This window comes from Lynx canadensis, chromosome A2 (genome assembly GCF_007474595.2).
Source record: "Lynx canadensis isolate LIC74 chromosome A2, mLynCan4.pri.v2, whole genome shotgun sequence".
NCBI classification, from domain to species: Eukaryota; Metazoa; Chordata; class Mammalia; order Carnivora; family Felidae; genus Lynx; species Lynx canadensis.
The window spans coordinates 51153204-51177060 of record NC_044304.2 but is presented as its reverse complement, the minus strand read 5'-3'; the positions used below and the strand labels follow the sequence as shown (position 1 = coordinate 51177060).

The 23857-nt window shown below is 46.1% G+C and overlaps 3 protein-coding genes across 6 annotated transcripts in view; 1 reads left to right on the top strand and 2 right to left on the bottom strand.

The window, feature by feature from the left end:
* Positions 1–719: 719 nt before the first annotated feature.
* ARPC4 (actin related protein 2/3 complex subunit 4) lies at positions 720–10919 on the bottom strand. Of its 2 annotated transcripts, none has more exons than XM_030307364.2 (6): positions 10729–10919; positions 7593–7711; positions 6264–6375; positions 4968–5063; positions 3823–3993; positions 720–1680 (listed from the first exon to the last, which is right to left on the bottom strand). In XM_030307364.2, exons 1-6 carry the CDS (start codon positions 10729–10731, stop codon positions 1675–1677), a joined length of 507 nt encoding a protein of 168 aa, XP_030163224.1. In that variant the 5' UTR covers positions 10732–10919; the 3' UTR covers positions 720–1674. The 2 variants fall into 2 exon arrangements, with proteins under 2 accessions (XP_030163224.1, XP_030163223.1); XM_030307363.1 differs by lacking the exon at positions 10729–10919 and adding an exon at positions 7835–8709.
* The window catches only part of OGG1 (8-oxoguanine DNA glycosylase), a 44150-nt gene continuing 27929 nt past the window's right edge, over positions 7637–23857 (bottom strand). Inside the window, exon 9 of the transcript XR_003967033.1 lies at positions 7637–7711. The gene's annotated coding sequence lies outside the window, so the exon portion shown is untranslated. The remainder of the gene's footprint in view (positions 7712–23857) is intronic.
* On the top strand, positions 11121–23403 carry TADA3 (transcriptional adaptor 3). Of its 3 annotated transcripts, none has more exons than XM_030307352.1 (9): positions 11129–11471; positions 12606–12838; positions 14161–14411; positions 14531–14636; positions 16159–16300; positions 16394–16497; positions 17704–17813; positions 20369–20554; positions 22902–23403. In XM_030307352.1, exons 2-9 carry the CDS (start codon positions 12632–12634, stop codon positions 23092–23094), a joined length of 1299 nt encoding a protein of 432 aa, XP_030163212.1. In that variant the 5' UTR covers positions 11129–11471; positions 12606–12631; the 3' UTR covers positions 23095–23403. The 3 variants fall into 3 exon arrangements, with proteins under 3 accessions (XP_030163213.1, XP_030163212.1, XP_030163211.1); XM_030307351.1 differs by having other exon boundaries at positions 11129–11645; XM_030307353.1 differs by lacking the exon at positions 20369–20554 and having other exon boundaries at positions 11121–11645.

Here is a 23857-nt window from a genome sequence, read left to right as displayed (position 1 = left end):
TGAAAAGTACTGTGTCAGATTGTTTACATTATCTCCACTTTATAGATTAAGAAACTGAAGCACAGAATAAATAGAACTCACACAAATTCAGTCTTGAGAGTCAGGACTCAAACACAAGTGTTTGTTGTTGTTTCTTAACTTCAAGCAGTCACCAAAGTCTAGTGCTGTCCGATAGAACTTTCTCCAACAATGGAAATGTCACACATGTACTCTCTGACATGGTAGGAAGTAGTCGTTTGTAGTTATTGAGCCCCTGAAATGTCTCTGGTGGGACTGAGGAAGTGAATTTTAAGCTTTACCTAATTGTAGTAAGTTAAACAGCCACACGTGCCTAGTGATTACAGATAGAGGCAGAAGCCTTGGATTTGAAGTCTACCCTCTTGCTCACTAGCTGGGAGATTTGGGCAAGCTGCTACATCTCAAGGAACCTTGGATTCCTTAGTCATAAAATGGAATTATTAACTCTCTGAGGTTACCTTTTAGCCCAACTGAGCTCTTTATATGAAAAGGACCAAAGCTCTGTATAGGCAGAGAGCAGTTTCAGAAATGTGTGGTGCTTGGACTATAATGGGGTCTCTGGGTGCGGGCCCTTGGCACAACATAATGTCGGCCAATCAGGAGACTACCTCTGATGGGGACCCCAGGCCTAAGTACCAGCTATGTGGTCTTGGGAAGAAAATGCCCCACCTCCCCTCCTTTCATACACAAGTGCACAGACCTCATGCAGCCCCAAAGGGGCAAGAAGAGACTTTAATCAGGGGAGCAGGGGGGATCCACCAGAATAAGAAAAGGTACAGCGAGCGTGGGAGCAGAGGAGCCAGAGCAGGCAGGAAAGCCCCAGCTCAGGAAGCTCTGGAGGACTCACCTCTCCACCTCTAGCACAGGCACTGCACTGACAGACAAGGCGAAACAGTGGCCCCTCTCAACTGGGAGGGCACAAAGTGGCCCCTACGGCCAGAGGTACCTGGCTTTCAGGGTCCAGCTCCTCGACATGGCTGGTGGCCACCAGTTCAGCCCTTGTCCTCAACCAGTGCTGGGTGGCCATTTTCAGGTAGAGCTCAGAAAGCTGGCAGAGGGTCCCCACAACTTCTACTGGGACCAAGGAGGCTCAGGAATAAGACAGCAAGGGAAAAGAACTGGAGTCTGAAACCTTCCTCCTTCCCTCCCTCCCTCCCTCCCCACCTGGGGCTTGGGGAGGGGGTGATTGGGAAAGGGAGACAATAGTCGCCTTCTGGCTCCAGGCCCGCCCAGACCCACAGCGACCAATATGGTACAATCACTGGGACCAGTCACAGCCACTGGAGGTGGAGGTTGTTTGTTTAAAAAAAAAAAAAAAAAAAAAAAAGACAAAAAGGTTTCAGTCTCCTACAAGCACAGAATTTAAGTTTCAAGACGTTAAAAAAAATCTGTCCCAGCCCAGGGGACTGAACATCAGAAGCCAGCCTGACCAGGCACCTGTGGCCTTGGGGCAGGTCCACTGCTGCTTTGTTGCCCAGCTAGCAAGCACACCACCCACCTCCCGCATCTAATGCCCACCCCGACCCAGCTCCCCCGCTCTGCTGCTGCTGCTTGCTGCTGCTGCCTCCGCCGCCGCTCTAGGGAGTAACTCCAGGATGCCTTTGCAGAGACACGGGGGAGTCTGAGGGGGAAGGCCTCAAGATCCAGCCAGATGGTTTAAAACTGTCAAGAGAACCAAGAGGCAGTGAATGGTGGTTATTACAGTATGTATCTTGGCAGGCCTGCTCTGGGGAGGTGGGCTGATCTGAGAGCTGCCACTGTGCTCAGATTTCTGGGGGAAAGGGCTGGGTCCCAGGATACCTTGGGGGCGTGCTCTAATTCAGTCAGCCTTCAGCAGTGACCTTCAGGGCACTAGCCTTAAACCCAGCACTAAACACGGCAGAGAAATTAAGGGTGAGGTGGGCTTTTCCCCAGCTCCCCTTAGCCCTGTCATGGAGGCTGCTATAAAGCTGTCACAGTGCCTCACTTGGTGAACTGAGGTTGCCTTCTTTAGAGATGAGAGGCCTAAATGCAAGCGCCTGAGGACTCAGGGGGCCAGAAGAGCAGAGTAGAAGGACCCAGGATCTGGTACTTAGTGCCAAGCTCAGGGTGGATCTCCAACCATAACAGGCCCTTGAAATGTTTTCTGACCTCAGGTATCCTTCATGGTACCCAGAACGGCCCTGGACATTTTACAGACCAGAAGCTGTGGTCCAATTGGCCCACAAACTGAACCCAGCCCAATAATGAGCAATGTCTGGCCCATAAAGTATTTTTAAAAGATAGGAATTAGTTTACAACCTTGAAAATATGCAAGATGTTGCATACAAATCCAGACTTGGGGATTCTTTTGACAAGCTAGAAGATGAAACCATAATGAACAGGAGCTCTGTGGTAGCGGTCCTCTCCAGATAAGACATATGCTTACCAGGTTCCCAATAGCCCACTTCACTCACACACATTATTACCTGCCTGACCCCTGCATGCACTTGAGTATGTGACCCCTGCCAAGTGCCATGGTACTATCTTTGATTTTTGAATCTGAAAACCAAGCTCCAAGTCCTGGTTTCTTGTCTTACTAGCTGAGGGTCCTGGATAGGTGATTTGACTTCCAAAGCCCAGTTCACTCATCTATAAAATAGGGATGACACCTGACTCAAAGATTGTTTCAGGGATTAAACAACAGAAATGCAATTGTTATGATTAAATGACTCTTGAATGAATAAGCCAAATAATAAATTGGGACAAGAACTATTTTCTTTCGTAGTTGAACCTAAAGGCCTCCTGGTGCATTTGCCATAAAACTCTGGTGCTACAACACTTGGAAAGCTTACTGTGAACCAGGTGATCTGCTCTGTATATACTTCCTCATTTAATGCTCAACCATACTGAAAAGTACGTATTAACAGTCTCATTTCACAGCTGAGGAAACTGAGGCTTTGTTGAGAGGTTCAGGAACATGCCCAAGTAGGCAGCAAGGCCGGACTCACACAAAGTCTGTGTGATCTGAACAAGCACACTGCTCTGCATGCACAGGGCAGCTACTTTGTACACTGGCTACCCTCCGTATAATTAAAGCCCAGGGGAAGCAGGCGTAATTTCCATTTTTAGGAATCTGAATTCCTTCTGGGCTGGATCTGTATGCACTGCTAGGAGTAAACACTTAATCTACCATCTAGGGATCATAGTTGACTCTGAGCAGAACATGTCAACAAACCAAAGACTGGTTGGAAGAAGAAAAAAAAAAGGCAGGATATCTTGAATATCTAAATTAGAGCAACTGTGTCATCAGCTCATCAGTGTAAACAATTCCTCCTCTTCAGAGGACTACTGTCCTTTCAGTTAGTTAGGAAGACACAAACAAATGAGAGATCTCGAGGACTGAAGCCATGAAAGTAATCATGACTATAAGCCTGAGAAACAGACACTGAAGGAAAATATTTAAGTCTGTCTGAGAAGTGGAATTACACTATGATGAACTGCCCTATATTCCTGGAAAATTCCCATGTGGGTTTAACTTGCCTCACCTGGGGTTTGAACTAGATACAGAGAAGGACTGTGTACATTTTGAGAGCGTCTAAGTCTCCACGAGAGACTAAGAGAGGTGTCCTGGAGACACTCACATACAGAAAATGCCCTGCAGCTCACAAAGATGACCCTCAGGTCCTCCAGCCCCAAGGCACCTGGCTGACGTGCCACCCACCAGAAGGTCCTAGAGGCCTCAGGAAATACAAACTGCTGGCACCACTTTACCGCCAGATTCTAAGTTCTCAACCCATGGCACCTCCTCCCTCTGTAGGGACACCAGTAAGTCCTCCCACTTACATTCTTGAGGAACTCCTCAGCCACGATGCGTGCACGAGCATTGACCGACAGCTTCATCTCACTGATTTCCTTGTCGATTTCTTCCATGAAGTGGATCACAAAGTCCACCAACTTGTGTTTGTACATCTGCTCTGTGTGGAAGTTGGTGATCAGAAAACTGATGTCATATCCCTGGGGAAGGAAGACAGTAGGAAGGAGGAAGAGAAAAAACAGGAGAGAATTAGCTTTCCAGGGCACTTAGTTGACCATGTCCTCTAAGGTCACTCAGCTATATGCTTCCTACTGGCTGCAATCTTCTCCCAAGTCACATGTCCTTCAGGCAGCAGCCCACCTGCTCTGCTAGGGTATCTATGCTGGGTCCAAGGAACGGACCCCAGGTGAGAATTTTGTGTCAAGCACCCCTGGAAAGCTGTTTGTGATACAAACAGCTGCATGCAGAATGAGTCATGGGAGAATGAAGGAACTTGAAATCTTCTAACAGAAGAATCTAATCAACCAGAGAGAAGAGACACTATGGGATAAGGACGGGATTGGTTGTGTGTGGAGGAGCAATCTTATTTGTTCTGGGTGGCCACAGAGATTAGATCTAGGAGCAGGAAGAAACATTTTATTTTTTTTATTTTTATTTTTATTTATTTTTTTAGGAAGAGAGATTTTAGCTCAGGATGAGGACGAGGTTGGCCAACACATCTGACGGTACATGCGGCTCTGCATGGTAGCTGCTCAGTCACTGGGGATATTTTAAGTTGATTTGGCAGAGAAACTGTGGAAAGTACTCAAGTACAAAGTCAGGCAACAACTGAGCCAATGTCAACTGTGGCCTTAAGAGACAATGATTTAGTGGTGGCAGAGCTCAGAAAGGATTTGATTCATCGTGCCCTTTCTGCCATTAAGGCTCTAGGAAGATGAGCAATGCATCTCATATTTTTTGCCTTTCCCATGATTGAGGTGGGCCCAACTTCTCTTAAGCTTCTAATCCCTCTTACTCCCACTCCAGCCAAAATGAAGGCCCACTCTCAACTCAGAGAGCGGTTGTCCTGCAGTTGGAGAAGCAATCCAGGTTCTGTGAACAATCCCTGGCCAGTGACAGCAGACTTGGTGGAAGAACCTTGGGTATTATGAACATGTGGGTCATATAGTCTCACCTCCACTGGCTTCCTTCGAAGGATAAAGAAGTTCTCTGCTCGCATCATCATGAAGCGCATGAACTTATGGCATAAAATCTTCTCGATCTCATCAGCCTAGTAAGAGTGAAGGATAAACAGGTCTCCCTAAATCTGACATCCTAGGCTAACAGAAACCTGTAGCCCTGATCTTCTGACCTCAATTTCTCCTAGGCTTGCTGCAAGCAGTGGGGTTTGCCATTGGGAGCAAACACTGCCTGAATTGTGGGGCGCCTGGTTGCCAACTGAATGTCTATTACATTAGAGCGTCTTCAGCTTAACAGGGCATTATCACAGTCTCACTTTCGCCCATTCCAGAGAGGTAATTCTGGCAAACCCGAGGTTTTTATCCGCTCCTTCTAGAATTCATACCTACATTCTGAGCAGCCTCTTCCTCACCTGCCCATTTCACCAGTGCTGCATTTTCCAAAGTCTATGACATATACCATGTGGGGCTATCAGAAATAAATTTAGGTGATCTCCACTTTAATAGCAATGAACATCAAAAACTCCCCAAAGTTTTTCTCTGCTGAATTCTCATTATTTCTAATGGAAGAATTTTGCAACTAGGTGCTGGTATGCCCTGAACACCTCCCAACACTTGTTAATCTCCCTTTTTAACAGAGCAGGCCCCCAAGGACAGAGTTTTCTGTAGGCAACAGTATCTAGTCTAAATAACAGCTTTGTTTTCTTTCCATGAACTTATTTTTGTGGAGTTCCCTCTACTTGTCAATTGATGTTGCTTTTCTACTACAGCACGAAGTTTCGTTTTCAAACAAATTTAAATAAAGAAAAGTAAGTCAATTTAAGGAAATCCATTAAACAAATAACTGGCCGGATGATACATAAATATGGCAATAATTATAAGGGTGATAGGAATATCACATACTTGTGAAACATCACCTGAGAAAACGTAAGAAATTACACTTTGTTCTTTATCCTAAATCTCTTTTTCAGAGGTTATAGCTATTAAATTGATACTATTGGTACTATTTATTTTTCTGAACTGGACTTATTCTCCCTTTCTTATAAATGATTCTTGACTTCACACTAAACTGTCAATGGCCTTGGCTGCTATGTTTCCTGACTTGTAATCCAGAGCAAGGCCTAGAAGGGTTGCTCCGTCTACTCTACTGACCTGCTGAATTTGGCAAATCATTCCCTAGGTACAGTCAAGAAAATAGAGCCTGGGTTTCTTTGCACCTTGAATCTAGCACAGCTCTCTCAGATGAGGATCCCTGGCCTCCTGAGGAGGCAGGGGCTCAGTGGTGAGCTCACCTGTTTCACAGCAATGCTGACCCGGACAGAGTTGATGGAGCCCTCAATCAGAACCTTTTCCTTCTCATTCCTGCTGATGGTCACAGGTTGCAATAGGAGCTCTTTGCTACTCCTGAAACACAATGTCACAGAGGCCTCTGTACTATAGAGGAACAGAATGCTCAGGGAGACCCCACAGCAGGACCTGGAATCTCTATCTGAGACCATAGAGTCCAAGGAAGAGGAGACTCACAAGTAGGGGTGCTCCAAGATGGGGGCCAGCGAGCGTGTTCTCCAACAGAAGGAGCAAGGCTCTGGAGTCAGGGCGAAAAGGTTTTGAAATCCAGTCTCCTCTGTTACTTTCCTTGGACAAGTTACCCTGTTGGAATCTCAATTTCCTCATCTGTAAATGACTGATTCCTATTTCACTGGCGAGGATTGAGAGAGATCAAAAAGGGTCAATTGTCTAACAGAGTGCGGGGCACATGGTAGGAGCTTTACAAATGACAGCTCTTATTTTAATAACTACAGGCAAACCCATACACCATTTAGGGAATGAGAAGAGAGAGGCTGCCTTAGGGATAAAAGGGCAAGCTAAAAACAAAACACAGTTTGGTCTCCTTTAATTATCAATTCACGAATGATTCACTTATTTGGCATCAAGACCCCTCTCAGCTCAGTTCCCATTTTGATGCCTCTGAATCTACAGTTATGTGTACTGGCAATTAAAATGCCTAGTGGAAAACATATGTTAAGTAAAACAACATGACACATGCTAACATCTTTTCAGTATTTTTAAATTCAAGTCATTTCAACTTGGTGTGGTAACACTGCTTATCTCAGTTATGTATGTCTCAGATTAAACTTTAAAGGGAAACAGAATATTTAACAAAACATAAATCAGATAAGAGAAAATAACCCAAAATACGGAATATCTGAAATAAATGATGAGTCCAGGGAGGCAGGGAAACACAGCCCTTGAACTTTAAATTACAAAAGAATGGAGATGGGATCTTGGATAACAAAATTCTCCACCCTCTCCTTAAACTGGGTTCAGTAATGCCACAGGAGATACTTGACCAACAGCCCCACTCTGAGACTCACACCTTGTGCCAAGCAATCTTGGTTCCAGAGGAGTTTCTCCCCTGGGTTTTGTCCTGCCAACCCACTGACCCTATTTTCCGAACTGTGAATCGGGAACCATTGTTCATCTGGCAACAAGACAAAATAAGTGAACTGCAGAAGTGTAGCTGTCTCCAACTCCAGGGTGCGACTTTGTGGTAGCCTCCAGACAACTGCCATCTCTGGGGCTGAGCCCATCATCCCCACCCTGACCTTTCTCTGCCCTACCTGACTTCCACCTCGGGCTTGTTGTGTCGTTCCACAACCTGGGAGGAGAAATTCTCCAGGCAGAGGGCAGCCTGCAGCGTGGCCCGCACGGCACTCAGGTAGGGGCGGAGAGTGGCAGTCTGTAAGAAAAAACCAAAGGGAGGATCAGAGTCTGTCTCTGCAAACCCACTGCCCACTGCCACCGCCCCCCCCCCCCACCGCCCCACACTAGCTACAAAGGAGCCAGACGGTACTGATAGTACCTGCCTTTCAGCCCACATGAACCAAACAGAGTAAGCCTTCAAGGTGCATTTCATTCTAAGTCTAGAGCAGTGGTTCTCAACAGGAAACCATTTTTCTTGCCAGGAGACATTCAGCAATGTCAGGACATTTTTCACTGACAGGACTGGGGGTGGAGTGGGAGAGCTACTGGCAATGAGTAGAGACCAGGCATACTGCTAAACATCCTACAATGCACAAAAAAGAATTATTCAACTCCAAACAGTGCTGAGGTTGAGAAACTCTGGTCAAGAGGCATGCAGGTGAAGGACTATTCTCAATCTGTCTTTTGAGCCAACAATGGATGTTTACTGTGTGCCAGGCACTGATCCAGATGCTAAGAATTTAAAGACCACCTCTACCTTTAAGGGTGGGGGAAAAAATAAAACATAAAGACAATCTCTACCTTTAAATAGCTCCACTGGGTAGAGGAAACAGAAAATGTGACTATGATATAAAGGAGGATGAAATGTGACATAATTAGACTTACAAATTACATTTCCAGAAGAAACTGGTTTGGAGGTGAAGATGAAAATAGGATTAGAATGATTTTACAACAAGGAAAAGTAGACTAAGGACATTCCCAGTAGAGGGATCAGCTTCTACCTACACTGGCCTATCTTCAGTTTCTTGTATTAACTAAGTTCTTTCTCACCTCAGGGCTTTACACAGGCTGATCCATCTACCTGCAGGCTTTTTTTCCCCTCTCGACCTACGTCAGCCCTTAGATCTTGGCTTATTTAGGGAAGGCCTCTTCCTTCTTTACAGAGGCCTTTCTTGACTTCCCCCTTGATAGCATTTATTATAATCTACAATGACACATCTTTTATATTTATTAAATATAAATAAATTAATATTAAAGATAATATAAATATTTATCTTTTATATTTATTTAATAAGGTGATTTCTTCTTCACTAGACTTTAAGCTTCCTGGTCTCCTTTACTGAAATCTATATTCCTTGCACCTTGCTCAGTACCTAACAAATGCAGTGTCTTACTCCTTTTCTAAACAATATTATAGAAATAGCATAAACAAGGTTAAAATAACACAAAAGAGCATTAAGAGTTCCAGAAGTAGCGATGAGTACAGTGTTGCTGTATACAGGAAGCATTTTTTTCCTTTTTAACTAAGTAGGCTTTAGGCCCAGCATGAAGCCCAATGTGGTGCTTGAACTTACAACCCTAAGATCAAGACCTAAGCTGATATCAAGAGATGCTTAACCTACTAAGTCACCCAGGTGCCCCTAGGGGAAGCATTTTAGGTTCAGCAGATGAGGCTGCAATGGTAGCCTAGAGATTCATGGCTAATTTCAAATGCCAGACTGTTGAGCTTAGCCTTTCTTTTAGGTAGTAAGGAACTGTTGGGGCTTTCTGAGGAGGAAGTTACATGACTACAGTTGCATGGGGGCTCTGCAGAGAATGGACTGGAGAGGGAAGTGAGACAAAAGGCAAAGAGAGTTATTCAAGCAGCAGTGATGAGAACCTGGACTGGGGCGGTGGACAGGACAAGCAGAGAGTCCTCACAAGAGTTGGACTGACATAAGATGTAGAGGATAATGGAATCAAAAAGCACCTCCCACCAAACCATGGTTCACCCATTTGATGAAACACTACTCAGCAATAAATAGTATAGGAAAAATTCCTGATACACGCAACATAGATGAATCTCAAGTGCGCTATGTTAAGAAACCACATTAAAAAGCCCACACACTGAAGAATTCCTTTTATATGACAATATGGAAAAGGAATACTATAGGAGAAAAAAAAATCAGTGCTGGAATGAGAAGATAGGACTGATAACAGAGGGACGTGAGGGAGTTTTTTGAGGAAACATTCTGCTGTCTTGATCGCAGTACTTACATGATCGTGTTTGTCAAAAGTGATAAATCTAAAAAGGATAATTTTTAAGGGGCAAGCCTCATGACACCTACCCTTATACAAATAAAACGCATTCTCATGTAATAACTCAATAAAGCTGACTTTGAGAAAATCCAGGTTTCTAGCTGAGGTAAGAAGACACAAAGTCACAGCACCACAGAAAGAAAAGCAAGTTTAGGAGAAAAAACTTGATCTGGAGGTCTACTATGAACGTGTTATCAAGATTTCCAGGCAAACCTTAAAAGAGAGCGAGGAAGGCAGAATCAAGAGTCACCAGAACACACAAGGTCACCAAAGCCAAGAAACTAGATAGGTACCACTAGGAAAAATGTAAAGAGGAAGGTGGTGAGCCAGTCTCAACTCCCAGGTACACCCACATTTATCAAAGGGGAGGATTTCCAGGAAGGGAGGGATCAGTAGTATCAGAGCTCACGGACTACGGTAAGGCTAACACGGGTTGAGTTCTGACCAGGAAGAGGTCTGGGTGGCGACAGCATAAGATACTTCGGTGAGGTAGAAGGAAAGCAGGGGATAAGGAGAAGAGTGGGATACGGAAGTGTAGACACTTCCTTTGAGAAACTTGGGTCAAGCAGGCAGGAGAGAACAGGACAGTGTATTTAGTGAAGTTCTATTCTAGGTGAGGAGGCAACCTTACTCTATGCCTCAGCTCCCCTACTGTGGGCAATGAGGCCTACTACGTGTCTTCGAGGCGCTATCACCAGCCCCACTTCCGGCGTCCTCCATGCCTCACAATTCCCCACCTGCATCAAAACCCAGACCATGAAGCTGCAAGGCCTGCTTCTTACGAGAGCGTCCCCCGCTCGCCCCTTCCTCACTTTGGCTCCCGCCCCGCCCTCTTTCTCCCAGCCTCATCGCGCCCCCACACCCCACAGCATCCCTCGGCCCCGGGCCTCTCCGTTGCAAAGCCACATCTCCCCCAGACCCAGAGCTTTGAGGCAAAACAGCAGGGGTCCCTGGCCCGGGGCCCGGCTCTCTCACCATCGCGGGCGCTGGCTGGGCCGGAAAGCGGAAGTGCGGAAGTGGCCAGCCCCGCGACGCCAGCCCTTTCGCGAGACGCGCAGCCTCAGTCTCCGCCCGGACTTCCGGAAGGTACCATCTATGCTCCGAGCGGAGAAGGGGGAGCCTAGGAGCACTTGGTCCTTTTGAAGTTTCTCCGCTAGGACTGCCTCGGTATTTTTAGACTCCTGAAGCTTCAGATCAATACTCAAGCCTATCCCGTTATGAGTGTAGCTCTCGCTTGTGACTTTGGCCTTCTTGTCGTCTTTGCTGTCTTTCCCCATAGTCAGGCAATGGTGCAGCCCGGCCTCAGGTTGGGCACCATATTAGGACAAGGCGAGGCAGAGGAGCTCTTCGTTCCTTCCGGTTCCGCGCCCCTATCTTTTCTCTGGGCCCCTCCTACCTGCAGCCCCTGGGGCACGGCGGAACTAACTGCCGGGCTAAGATCCCAGCTGCCGAGCCCCGCCCCCAGCCTCCGGCTGTTCCCCAGAGTAGGCCCGAGGCATACCCCCGCCCCCATCCCACCTGCAGTGGGCTCGCTCGCGGCCTGCAAACCCTTCCCCGCAAGCCATATTGGGCTCTCCCTCGCGTCTCCCACCCGCGCGTCTTCTGCAGGGGGCCCGCCCCTAGCCAGTTCCGGGGCGGTTGCTCCCACCAACCGGAACTCCCCAACCCCTCCCGCGGCCTGGGGGCCGTAGGAGGCTGCAGGAGGCTGCAGTGAGGAGGTAGAGGGGGCAGGGGCCGCGTTAGGGGGTCCCTGGAGGACGGGGACCCTGAAGGCGAGTCACTGGGGCGACCCACGGGAGGGGCCAGACATTAAACAGGCTCACTTCTGTGTCAGGCACTGAACTGGGCTCTTGACGAGCATCCTCTCTTAATCCTCAGAACATCCCAGGGAGGTAGGTACTATTGTGATCCCCATTTTACAAATTCAGACTTCTTATGGGGAAACAGACTCAGATTTCTTTTGTCCCCATTTTGTAGATGGGAAAATCGAGACTCGGGAAGATTAAAAAACATAATCAGAGCTATGTAAATAGGAAATGGTAAAAGGCTGGGCTTGAACCCAGGTATGTCCTGTTTATCAGCCCACATTCTTTTTTTTTTTTTTTTAACTTCTTAATGTTTATTTTTGAGGGAGACACACAGAGCACGAGAGGGGGAGGGGCAGAGAGAGAGAGAGAGAGAGAGGGAGACACAGAATCCGAGGCAGGTTCCAGGCTCCAAGCTGTCAGAACAGTGCCCAACCTGGGTCTTGAACCATGACCCGGGAGATCATGACCAGAATCAAAGTCAGACGCTTAACCAACTGAGCTACCCAGGCACCCCTTACCATCCCACATTCTTAACCACTGTCAGGGGCAAAGAGAAGGGACAAAGATGGAAGGGGTGAGACAAGGAGAGGCTGGGAGGCACAGAGAACATTAACATTGTAAGAATGGATGTTTGGAGTTCAGGGGCTTAGCAGAACCCAAGTGGAGAACAGAAGAGCATCAGAAAGACAGGGCATAGTATATCATGGTAATTAGTGACACAGACTCAAAACTACCTGGATTCAGATTGCATCTTGGTAAACTTGGGCAGGTAAAATCCTTGGAGTCTGAGTTTCCTTATCTGTAAAGTGTAGGTCACCATTGTCCCTGCTTATGGGGTTGGGTGAGGAATTGATGAGAAACCAGTAAAACGTCTGCCCTTAGCTTAATGCACAGTAAGGGCTCTCTGAGTAGGAGCTGTGCCATTGACCTTGTCAATAGGGTACTGAAGCCTGGCTTTCCCCTTGAAACTGTCCCTAGATGGAGGGAGCTCTTAGACTTTTCTTGTCCCATTTTATCTCCTATCCATGGCTCTCTTCTCTCCAGTTCCACAGGGTCCCGTATCCTGGGCCATGAGTGAACTGAAGGACTGCCCCTTGCAGTTCCATGACTTCAAGTCTGTGGACCACCTGAAGGTTTGTCCACGCTACACGGCAGTGCTGGCCCGCTCTGAGGATGATGGCATCGGCATTGAGGAACTGGACACTCTGCAGCTGGAGCTTGAGACCCTACTTTCCTCTGCCAGCCGGCGCCTACGGGTTCTCGAGGCTGAAACCCAGGTGATACCCTACAGAGAGGATATCACCAGGGTGGACTGTGACAAGTTATGGGATGGGTCATTGAGTTAGCCCCACCAGCTGAGGCCTTGAGATACAGGAGCTTAGAGGGGTGAGGAGAGGCCTAAACTGGGCTCGGGTGACATGTAGAATACACAAGAATGTGCACAATCCTCATAAATTTCAAGATTTCTAATTTACTGACCTCTGAACCCCCATTATGTTTTGGGTGCTAGTCATTAGAAGTAATTATTAGGACACTTCTGGTCTTCAGGGAGTTTGCCAACTAAAGGGAAAGGGAGGTCAGACAAATACAGGTGATGTTGGTTATGGTTAGAAGTACTAAAGGAACAGGACTGAGGAGACCTGTATTTGAATCCTGGCCTAAGCACTTGCTAGTGTTGCTGTTTCCTAGCTGTATGATTTTGGGACAGTTGCCTCCTATCTCTGAGCATCAGTTCCAAATCTGCAAACAGGGATGAATCATAGGAGGTGCCTCAGAGCTTTTGTGAAGATTAAAAGAGATACTTTTGCAAAACATCGGTTGATGTCTGACACTGAGTATTTCAAATGTTATTTGGTACTACTCTGATCATTTCTGTTGACAACATAAATATCCCCTCAGCCCCGTGGGCCAGATACTATGCCAGATCCTGGGGAACAGAGATAGTTAAGATAAGTTTTCTGGTCTCCAGTAGCTTATAGTCTAGTTGAAAAGACAAGGTATCCTGTTCATTCCAGGTTGACCAAACAACACAATTGGGCCTGCAGTGGAGGTACAAAGTGTCAGAGACACAAAGAGGCCTTTTTAATTGGAGCTCAAAGGATGAATAGTTAACTTGTGATCCCTGGAAGTGCACTGAAGCTTTTTGATCATGTGGCATAATCAGTTGTATTATAGCTTCTAAAAAGCTGGGTAACTGATGTCGAGAAGGCTTCCCAGTTGTGGTGACATTTGAAGTGAAGGTTTGCTGGGAGGCTTGTTTGCATTCCCCTGAAAGTTACCACCAGCATATTCCAGTGCTAACATGCACTAGGGCATGATCATTTGACCTAAACACTGTAAGTGGTTTGGGTGATACAGAGGTGAGTCAATACAGACAAATGAATGGAATGATGACAAGTATATGAATAAAGTTCTGTGAGGCAGGCACAGAAAAGGAGCTGAGTTTTGAAGGATGCTTAGGAGTTTACTAAACAGGAGATGGGTAAATAAAAAGACCTTGGAGTCTTCTCAAGTTCTAGATCCTAATTCTTCACTAGGAGAAAGAATTGTCCTCTCATTTCCTTTCTCCCTCTCAGTGACCGCCCTCTGTAAATTTCAGATCCTCACTGACTGGCAAGATAAGAAAGGTGATCGCCGATTCCTGAAGCTGGGTCGAGACCACGAGCTTGGAGCTCCCCCCAAACATGGGAAGCCGAAGAAGCAGAAACTGGAAGGAAAAGCGGGACATGGGCCTGGCCCTGGCCCCGGACGGCCCAAATCCAAAAACCTTCAGCCCAAGATCCAGGAATATGAATTCACTGATGACCCAATTGACGTGCCACGGATCCCCAAGAATGATGCGCCCAACAGGTTCCGGGCCAGAGAACATAGAGGGGCCTTTGGATTCAAATAGTAAAGGCTGTGGAGGGGTCTGGGACTGAGGCTGGTGGGACAGGAGGTTCCCATTCAGGATCTGCTTCTCCCTGCAGGTTCTGGGCTTCGGTGGAGCCCTACTGTGCTGATATTACCAGTGAGGAGGTACGCACACTAGAAGAACTACTGAAACCACCAGAAGATGAAGCTGAACATTACAAGGTAGAAAGATTGGACCTTAGTAGACATGGTGACAAACTAGAGGATTCGAGAAGTGCCTCAAAATCAAAGATCCCAAAGTCATGTATCTTCTTCCTTCCCCCACCCTGCCCAACCTCCTATCTAACGCATTAACCCACCCAGGCACCCTGGCTCTAATTGTCAGCTTTCTTCTTGCATTATTTCCTCTCTATACCCTCCAAATGATCACCACATACATCCTAATGGATCTCCTTCAGTGAGGCTGTTCTTTGTACCAACATCTCCATCCCCTCTGCTTTTTTTTTTTTTAACGTTTGTTTCTTTTTGAGAGAGAGAGACAGAATGCGAGTGGGGAAGGGGCAGAGAGAGAGGGAGACACAGAATCTGAAGCAGACTCCAGGCTCAGAGCTGTCAGCACAGAGCCTCAGTCGGAGCTTGAACTCAGCAATGGTGAGATCATGACCTGAGTTAAAGTCAAACGCTTCACCAGCTGAGCCACCCAGGTGCCCCTCTGCTTTGATTCAAGACTTCATCAGTTTTTGTCCAAGTGGTGTCAAGACAGTTCCCTGTCTCCAAAGGGACTTTTTTTTTCTTTCTGTAGTATGTAAAAGTTAGGTTTCTTATGATGTAAATAAAACAGTTTCCATCAAAGAAAATGTAGAAAATAAGAGAAGTGTTTGGGAGAACTCTCCCATAGTCCAGCTGTCATGATCAGATGTGACACAGCCCTGTTCCCAGGCCTCCTCTGGCTCCTCTTTGGCACAAGATCAATTCCAAGTAGTTTGGTCCTTGGTGACACAGACCCACCACCCGTCTCCAGTTTCCTCAGTCATTCCCCCTCCTCACTGCTGCATTTACCAGCCCCGACAAGCACCTTACCCTCACTCTAGGCCCACACAGGATCCTTGCTGGTCTCTGGGCCTCTGTACATGCTCCTCCTTTTCCCTTGGCAAACTAGCTCATCCTTCAAAGCACTGATCTCCTCTTATCTCCACCAAAATGCCTTTGCAGATTGCTTGCAGAAAATTTCTCTTTTATGTGCCACAGCACCTTGACCTACCTCTAGCACGTCAGTTCTTTGAATTTTTAAAAAACTTACTTGAAAAAAAAATTTATTTGAAAAGGTAGTCCATATAGGCAGTAGTAAATTCAAGTAATACAAAAGACAATTTCCTCTCCTGACCCTAAGCTTCCTAGTTCTTTCTAGGGACAATAGCTGTGACTTGAGATGGTCCATGTACACATACCATTCTGCACCTGTATCTTGGAAATTTTCCATACTGGCCCCTGTGTGTGTCTTAGTTCATTATGTACCTGTCTCCCTTACCAGACTGTGAGCATATAGATTTTTATCTCCTTTGTTTCTTCCCATCTACGCAAAGCATAGGCTTCGGCCCCGGGGTAGGTACTTGGAGACAGATAAGTGAAGGAACGAATCATGAGCTTTTTGGCAGTGCCCAAAATGCGCAGAGAGCCCCTACCAACCCCCGGCATGGCTTGCCAGTGTTTACCCTTTTTGGGCCGGGTGGCATCTCACCACCAGATCCCACCCTTGGGGAAGCACTACTCCCAACGCTGGGCACAGGAGGACCTGCTGGAGGAACAGAAGGATGGGGCCCGGGCAGCAGCCGTGGCAGACAAGAAGAAAGGCCTTATGGGGCCACTGACCGAACTGGACACTAAAGGTAGGCCCCTCGCCTTCCTACCCACACCAGGCCAGGACTTGAGTTCCCAGAAGAACTCAGCCCACCTGTGTACCACTTCTCTGTCTACTTCAGATGTGGATGCCCTGCTGAAGAAATCTGACGCCCAGCATGAACAGCCCGAAGATGGGTGCCCCTTTGGTGCTCTGACACAGCGCCTCCTACAGGCCCTGGTGGAGGTGAGCATCCTAACTCAAGACAGAATTATGCATGCTTTCTGTTTTAATGTTTTATTTTCTTTTGAAGTATATCACATATTTATAAAGGTGCAGAGATATTACATGTATAAATTGGTAAATTTTCATATATGAGCACACATGTATGTATAGCCTAACAGAAACAAAGCTTGCCAATATCCTACACAAGCCTCTCTTGTGTCCACTCCCCCAGTCTGTAACCTCTCCCAGAAGTAGCCACTATACCACAGTTACTTTTGCTGAATGTTGGCTAAGGGCTGACCCCTGTGCAAGGGGCTTTCCACGCATCCTTTTGTTGAGGCAAGGACAGTGGTTTGCTCCATGTTACATACTAGAAGATTGAGGCTCAGAAAAAGGAACTGTTTGCTTGGAGTCATGCAGCTAATAAACAGAAGCAGGATTCAAACCCCAGATACAGAGTCCCTTTCTTTATGCCCACTATCTGGCCTTAGGCACATCCTTTCACCTCACTGAGCCTTAGTTTTCTCCCTGGCTTAAACACAGTAGTGTTTTTCTCTCTCGTGTAACAGTCTGGGCTACGTGTTCCAGGTTGGCTGAGGTGGGGGAGGGGAGAGATCTCAGCCCCACCCCATCAGACAAGGACCCCATCTGTGATGGTTTTGCCACCCTAAACCTGCTCTGTACAAGGTCATTCTGGGTATGATTACTACTCCAAGCCCACAGAAAAAGAGCAAGGAAGAATGTGTGAAGGAAGGTTTATGGGGTTTATGGCCATGACTGGCTGTGGCTCTTATCTCTTCTGATCGCTTTCCACTGGAGAGAGTTTGTCACATGGCCACATCTGACCACAAGGAAGTCTGGGAAATGTAGTGTAGCTGGACAGCCAGCAGCCTCTGTCACAACATGCTTAACATACATTCCAAACGCTTAACAAACCTTGGCTCTTCTCTTTACTGTTGTTGAGTGTTTTCTCATTGCTCTTGTGTGTTGTCTTCTTTTGGTATCAGTACAAAAGAGGCATTTCTAAAATGATCAGAGCTTCCTGGAATCAGTTTGGGAAGGCTTCCAGAGCGATGGGAGCAATGAAAGAATATTTCTGGTCTGTGAAGACTGAAGACTCTGACTGTAGGTCAGGGAGGAGCAAGAAAATGGAAATATTACAGCTCTTACTCTCTCCCTCCCATTTCTTTTTTTTTTTTTTTCTGTCCCACTTCCGTGTTCTTCTAGGAAAATATTATTTCCCCTATGGAGGACTCTCCTATTCCTGACATGTCTGGGAAAGAATCAGGGGCTGACGGGGCAAGCACCTCTCCCCGCAATCAGAACAAGCCCTTCAGGTGAGTGACAACCCTGTCCACATTCCTACTATCTGGTCCCTGCTTCTGTTGACTTCTTTTATCCTAACATGGGAAGGTCTTCATTAAGAGGGAGGTTGAGGGCATTTAGATGAAGCCCAATGAAAGTTTCACATGTGCATGCTGGCCCAGCATTTCTGCATGCACAGACTTAAGTACAGGTTGTTCATCATAGCCCTGTTCATACCACAAACAACCTAAATGTCCAACTGAAAGGGATTGTTTGGCTAAATTGATATAACTCCATATGATGAAATTACTTATAACTACTAATCGTTTTTGAGAAACACAGTTAATTGACATGAAAAAAGGTAAACACTAAAGTGCTAAGTGAAGAAAAAGTTGTAGCACAATACAGTTTGATCCTGTTTTTACTCAGCATATATTTACTTCATTTTTTTTTTTTCAACATTTATTTATTTTTGGGACAGAGAGAGACAGAGCATGAACGGGGGAGGGGCAGAGAGAGAGGGAGACACAGAATCGGAAACAGGCTCCAGGCTCTGAGCCATCAGCCCAGAGCCCGACGCGGGGTTCGAACTCCCGGACCGCGAGATCGTGACCTGGCTGAAGTCGGACGCTTAACCGACTGCGCCACCCAGGCGCCCCTACTCAGTATATATTTAAATGTGTGTATATAGAAAACTAGAATAATATAAAAGATAGGAAATGATATGAGACAAAATCTGGGATATAGATAGTAAATAAATATTATATAACAAAATATAAACATATTTAAAAATTTTTTAAGTTCATTTATCTTGAGAGAAAGAGTACAAGCAGGGGAGGACCAGAGAGAAAGAGAGAGAGAGAGAATCTGAAGCAGGCTCCACAGTGACAGCATGGAGCCGATACAAGGCTCAAGTTTACTAGCCACAAATTCGTGACTTAAGTGAAACCAAGAGTCAGACACTTAACTGACTGAGCCACCCAGGCACCCCTAATAAAACACAGTTTTATATGTGGAATGTTAATAATAGCAAAATAACAGTAATGTGTATAATAGTGATGTAAATAATAGTGGTTCTCTCTGAGTTGTTAGCATTATAGGTTTTTCCAGATTTTTTTACAGTTCACATGTGTTGGCCTATGTTTGAAATAAGACCATGTGTGTCTCTCTGTATTTTTTCCAAAATATTGAGAAAAAATTGACATATGTCCTTGTATAAATTTAAGGTATACATGTACAATGTACAAAATATGTACATGGTCTGATTTTACATGTGTAAATTACGTGTGTTGTGAAATGATCACCACAACATGTTCAGCTGACATCCACCTTCTCATAGACACAATAAAAAGAAAAGAAAAATTCTGTGATGAGAACTCTTAGGATTTACACTCTTTTTTTTTTTTTTTTTTTAAATTTATTTTGAGAGAGACATTGGGAGCAGGGGAGGGGCAGAGAGAAGGAGAGAGAGAATCTCAAGCAGGCTCCACACTGTCAGTGCAGAGCCTGATGTGGGGCTCAAGCTCACGAGCCGTGAGATCATGACCTGAGCCAAAACCAAGAGTTGGATGCCTAACTGACTGAGCCACCCAGGCACTCCAGGATTTACACTCTTAACAACTTTGTATATAACATACAACAGTGTCAGCTACAGTCATGTTATATCCCAGTGTTTATTCATAACTAGAAGTTTGTACCTTTTGACCACCTTCCCCCAATTCCCTTCCCCCCACCCTCCTCCTCTGGTAATGAAAAGTCTGATTTCTTTCTATGAACTTTTTTTTTTTTTTAGATTTCACATATAAGTGGGATCATACTGTATTTGTCTTTCTCTGACTTATTTCACTTAGCATAATGCATTCAGAATCTATTCATGTTGTCACAAATGGTAGGATTTCCTTGTTTTTATAAGGCTGAATAACAGTCTATTGAATGTGTGCATTGTGTGTGTGTGTGTGTATATACATTCCACAACTTCTTTATTCATTCATCCATTGATGGACATTTAGGTTGCTTCCATATCTTGACTATTGTAAATAATGCACCCCCAGTGAACATGGGGGTACAAGATAACCTTAACTAGGGATGTTGAGCATCTTTTCACGTATCTACTGGTGTTTTGTATATCTTCTTTGGAGAAATGTCTGTTCAGGATCTTTGCCCATTTGTTAATTGGGCAGGTTTATTGCTTTTGAGTTATATGAGTTCTTTATTTTTGATATTAACTAATCAGATATATGGTTTACAATATCTTTTCCTGTTCCATAAGTTGTCTCTCCACTTTGTTGATGATTTCTTTTGCTGTGCAGAAGCAATTTGTAGTTTGATGTAGTCCCACTTGTTTTTTATTTTATTGCCTGTGCTTTAGGTGTCACAGCCAAAAAGTCATTGCCAAGACCCATGTCAAGGAGCTTTACTCCTAGGTTTTCTAGGAGTTTCAGGGTTCCAGCTCGTAACATTTTCTCTATATTTTTATACCTAGATAGATAGGGAGTGCCCAAAGAGAAAGGAATGTGTCACTAGCCTTGGGAACCTTTCGGGTCCCCCCTCTAAGCTGGCTCTTGAGCTAAGCGCTACCTTCCTGTAGTGTACCACATACCAAGTCCCTGGAGAGCCGCATCAAGGAGGAGCTGATCGCCCAGGGTCTGCTGGAGTCTGAGGACCGCCCCGCAGAGGACTCGGAAGATGAGGTCCTCGCAGAGCTGCGCAAACGGCAGGCCGAGCTGAAGGCGCTCAGTGCCCACAACCGCACCAAAAAGCATGACCTGCTGAGGTTAGTGTGGACGGGATGCACGGGCCTGGGAGTGGCTGAGAAGGCTTTGGTCGCTGCTGGTCACTTTCTGGGCGCTTTACAATAGGCTTCCCTGGGAGGGCCTCTAAATCACCAGGAGAGCCTTGATTGAAAAAAATATTGCCAGATACCACAGACTCTAAGGCTTAGACATCTGTGATTTATTTATTTACCTACTTATAATTGTGAAAGAAACACATAAAATTGACTCTGTACCATTTTAAAAAGTACAGTTCAGTGGTATTACCTATATTCACATTGTCGCATGGTTTATTTTTTTAATCTTTTCATGCTTATCTTCTTTTCCTCTAACATTTTTATGAAAAATTTCATAAACACAGAACATTTGAAGGAGTTGTATGGTAAACGCCAATATACTCTGTACCTAGATTTATCAACTGTTAACATTTTGTTAGACATCCATGAATATTATTGGCTCTTCACTGGAAATTGCCTTGTTTTAGGATCAGTTCTTTAAGAAATTAGTCAGAATGTCTTTCATTTCATTTTGACTCCCATCCATCTTGCCCTGCATTGGTCATGACAAAAGTATAGGTGATCTCTGGAGGGAGATTATGGTAGTTGTTGCCCTTTTTGAGGGAGGTAGAGAAGTCGTCCAACTGAGTCTCCTTGCTTCTCACGGGCAGGTGTATGTCTTTGCCTCACAGAGCCACAACAGGGCAGGGCACACGCATTTGGCCAGCTCTGCCTGTCTCTTACACATTGTACTGGGGGCTAGGAAGAGGGACAGCAAAGGGCTTGTGGTCTACAAGTGGGTAATTGGTAAAGAGGTGCACCATTAAAAGGAGAGGGAACTGCTTGGTGACAAACTGCTAAGGGAGTGCTTAAGGATAAGGGTTACTGAGTGCCTGCTGTGTGCCAGGGACTTTATCCTCCTGTTTAATCTGGACTACAGTCCAGGGGGTAGGTGGTATTTCACCTCTTTACTAGATGAGGAAGTGAAGGGCCAATGAAGTGAGTACTCTGCTGAAGGTCACACAGCCAGTCAACAACCAAGCTGCAACTTGAGCCCAAGGCTGAATGCAAAGCCTCTTTCTAGTTCCCTTTCATGCAAGGACAAGAAGAGGAAAAATAACAGGTGAAAGAGATACTGAGTGGGGTGGAGAGGAGAGAAAGATTGAATAAGCGGGAGAAACAAAGATGTGCAGATGTAGAAGTAGTGGACACTGGGGTGCTTGGGTGGCTCAGTCAAGCGTTCAACTCTTGATTTCGGTTCAGGTCATGATCTTGCGGTCACAAGATTGAGCCCCATGTCCAGCTCAGTGTGGAGGCTGCTTGGGACTCTCTCTCTCTCCCTATTTCTCTGCCTCACCCCCACTCGAGTGCGCATGCGCTCTCTCGCGCTCTCTCTCTCTCTCTCTCTAAATAAATAAATAAACAAACAAACAAACAAACAAACAAACTTCTGGAGCACCTGGGTGGCTCAGCTGGTTAAGTGTACAACTTCAGCTCAGGTCATGATCTCACAGTTTGTGGGTTCAAGCCCCGCGTCGGGCTCTGTGCTGACAGCTCAGATGGTGCTTTGGATTCTGTGTCTCCCTCTCTCTCTGCCCCTCCCCCAGTCATGCTCTATCTCTCTCTGTCTCAAGAATAAATAAAACATTAAAAATAAACAAATAAACTTCTAAAAAAGGTAGTGGACAGTGAAAGAACTAGCTTGGGTTGTTAGAAGCCTAGAATCCAGTCCTCAGCTCTGCTATTGACCAGCTCCAGGGCCTTAAGCAAGGTATCTCCTACCCTGAGCAGCAGCTTCCCCTTCTGGAAAATTAACACATTGGACTAGATCACATCTCTAAGCCACCTTCCAGTTCCACCGTGGAATTGATAGGTCAGATTTCATTTACAGGGGTTGGTTTGGCATCTCACCCACCCAGGCTGCCTAGACCCTTAGGTTGCTCTGGAATTTGGATACTGAAGTCAGCAGGTCTTCTGCTAACACTAGAATACCTTTTAAAGATGATTGCGTGGAGCCAGCCTGCCTTAGTTCAGATCTCCTACTCACTAGCTGTAGGATTTAGGAGTGTTTTTTATTCTCCTTGACCTCTTTCATCACTGGTAATATCAGAATAATAGTACCTACCTCACAAGGCTGTTATGAGGATTAACTGTGCTGACATATTTGAAGGGCTTAAGGTAGTAACTAGCACATAGTGTCGTAGAAGTGTGGGTCAGTAACTTTGCTTTTTGGTATGAAACAGCCCACAGGAGTGCCATCCTGGGGTCGTAGGTGGGTTCAGTCTGGAAGAGGGAGAGGGACCCCACTATGGAGGTGGGCTTCCCATGACACCTTGGTTGGCTGGTCCTACAGGCTGGCAAAGGAGGAAGTAAGCCGGCAGGAGCTGAGACAGCGGGTCCGCATGGCAGACAATGAGGTCATGGATGCCTTCCGGAAGATCATGGCTGCCCGGCAGAAGAAGCGGACCCCCACCAAGAAGGAGAAGGACCAGGCTTGGAAGACTCTGAAGGAACGTGAGAGCATCCTAAAGCTGCTGGATGGGTAGCCTTCACCCCTGCCTGGGGGAAGGAGGGCTAGGGAGCCCACTTCTTTCCTTGGCCTGCCGGAACCCTAGGCCTGTGACTGCCTGTTAATGTCAAATGATGACAGTCTGTAGAGGTCTGTGGCCCTTCCCTGAAGTCGTTGGTCTAGCTCTGTACAACCAGGACATGGGAGGCCCTGTTGGGCTGGCCTGAGGCCCACTCTGTGCTTCCCCATCTTTACTATCCCCCACTCCCTCCCCTCTTTCCCTCAAGGACTTCTCCCTTGTGGTTTTGTAAAGTGCAAACCTAAAAGTAAAGTGACTGCTGTGGTTTTTTTTTTTTTTTTTAAAGTATCCCAAATCTTTGAATGTCTGTTAACTACAGGTTAGAAAAGAACTGGTGTGAAAGAAAGAAAAAAAAGAAAAGAAAAGAACTGGTGTGGGTGGCAGGGGAGGGCATGCTTGGTGGCTCTCAGCCTTTGGACACTCACCCAAGTCATTCATTCAGGAAGAGCTCTCAGGGTACTTGTGGCTGCAAGTAACAATACCCTCCGCTCCAAGTGGATTCATAACAAGGAAATGTGTTGGTTTGGGGCTTGGTGGTCCTGGGGCAGGATGGCCTCCAGGGTTGGCCAACCCAGCATCTCAACAGGGCCATGAAGGGTCCAGGTTATCTCTGTACTGCCTTCTATGATGTCAGCTTTTGCCTAAACTGAATTTTCTTCCAGCTGTGCAGCCAGTAGCAATCAACATCCAGCACAAGAGAGGGCAGGAAGGAGCCAACTGG

What these genes read in the sequence shown, in the direction of transcription:
- ARPC4 (XM_030307363.1), bottom strand. Translation starts at nt 7,888, where the DNA reads ATGAAATGCACCTTGAAGGCTTACTCTGTTTGGTTCATGTGGGCTGAA. An exon ending in TCATGTGGGCTGAAAGGCAG is followed by an intron (nt 7,712 to 7,834) that starts GTACTATCAGTA and finishes TTTTTCTTACAG; the next exon opens with ACTGCCACTCTCCGCCCCTA. An exon ending in TCAGCATTGCTGTGAAACAG is followed by an intron (nt 5,064 to 6,263) that starts GTGAGCTCACCA and finishes CACTCTTACTAG; the next exon opens with GCTGATGAGATCGAGAAGAT.
- TADA3 (XM_030307352.1), top strand. Translation starts at nt 12,632, where the DNA reads ATGAGTGAACTGAAGGACTGCCCCTTGCAGTTCCATGACTTCAAGTCT. An exon ending in AAGAATGATGCGCCCAACAG is followed by an intron (nt 14,412 to 14,530) that starts GTTCCGGGCCAG and finishes TTCTCCCTGCAG; the next exon opens with GTTCTGGGCTTCGGTGGAGC. An exon ending in TCCTACAGGCCCTGGTGGAG is followed by an intron (nt 16,498 to 17,703) that starts GTGAGCATCCTA and finishes GTGTTCTTCTAG; the next exon opens with GAAAATATTATTTCCCCTAT.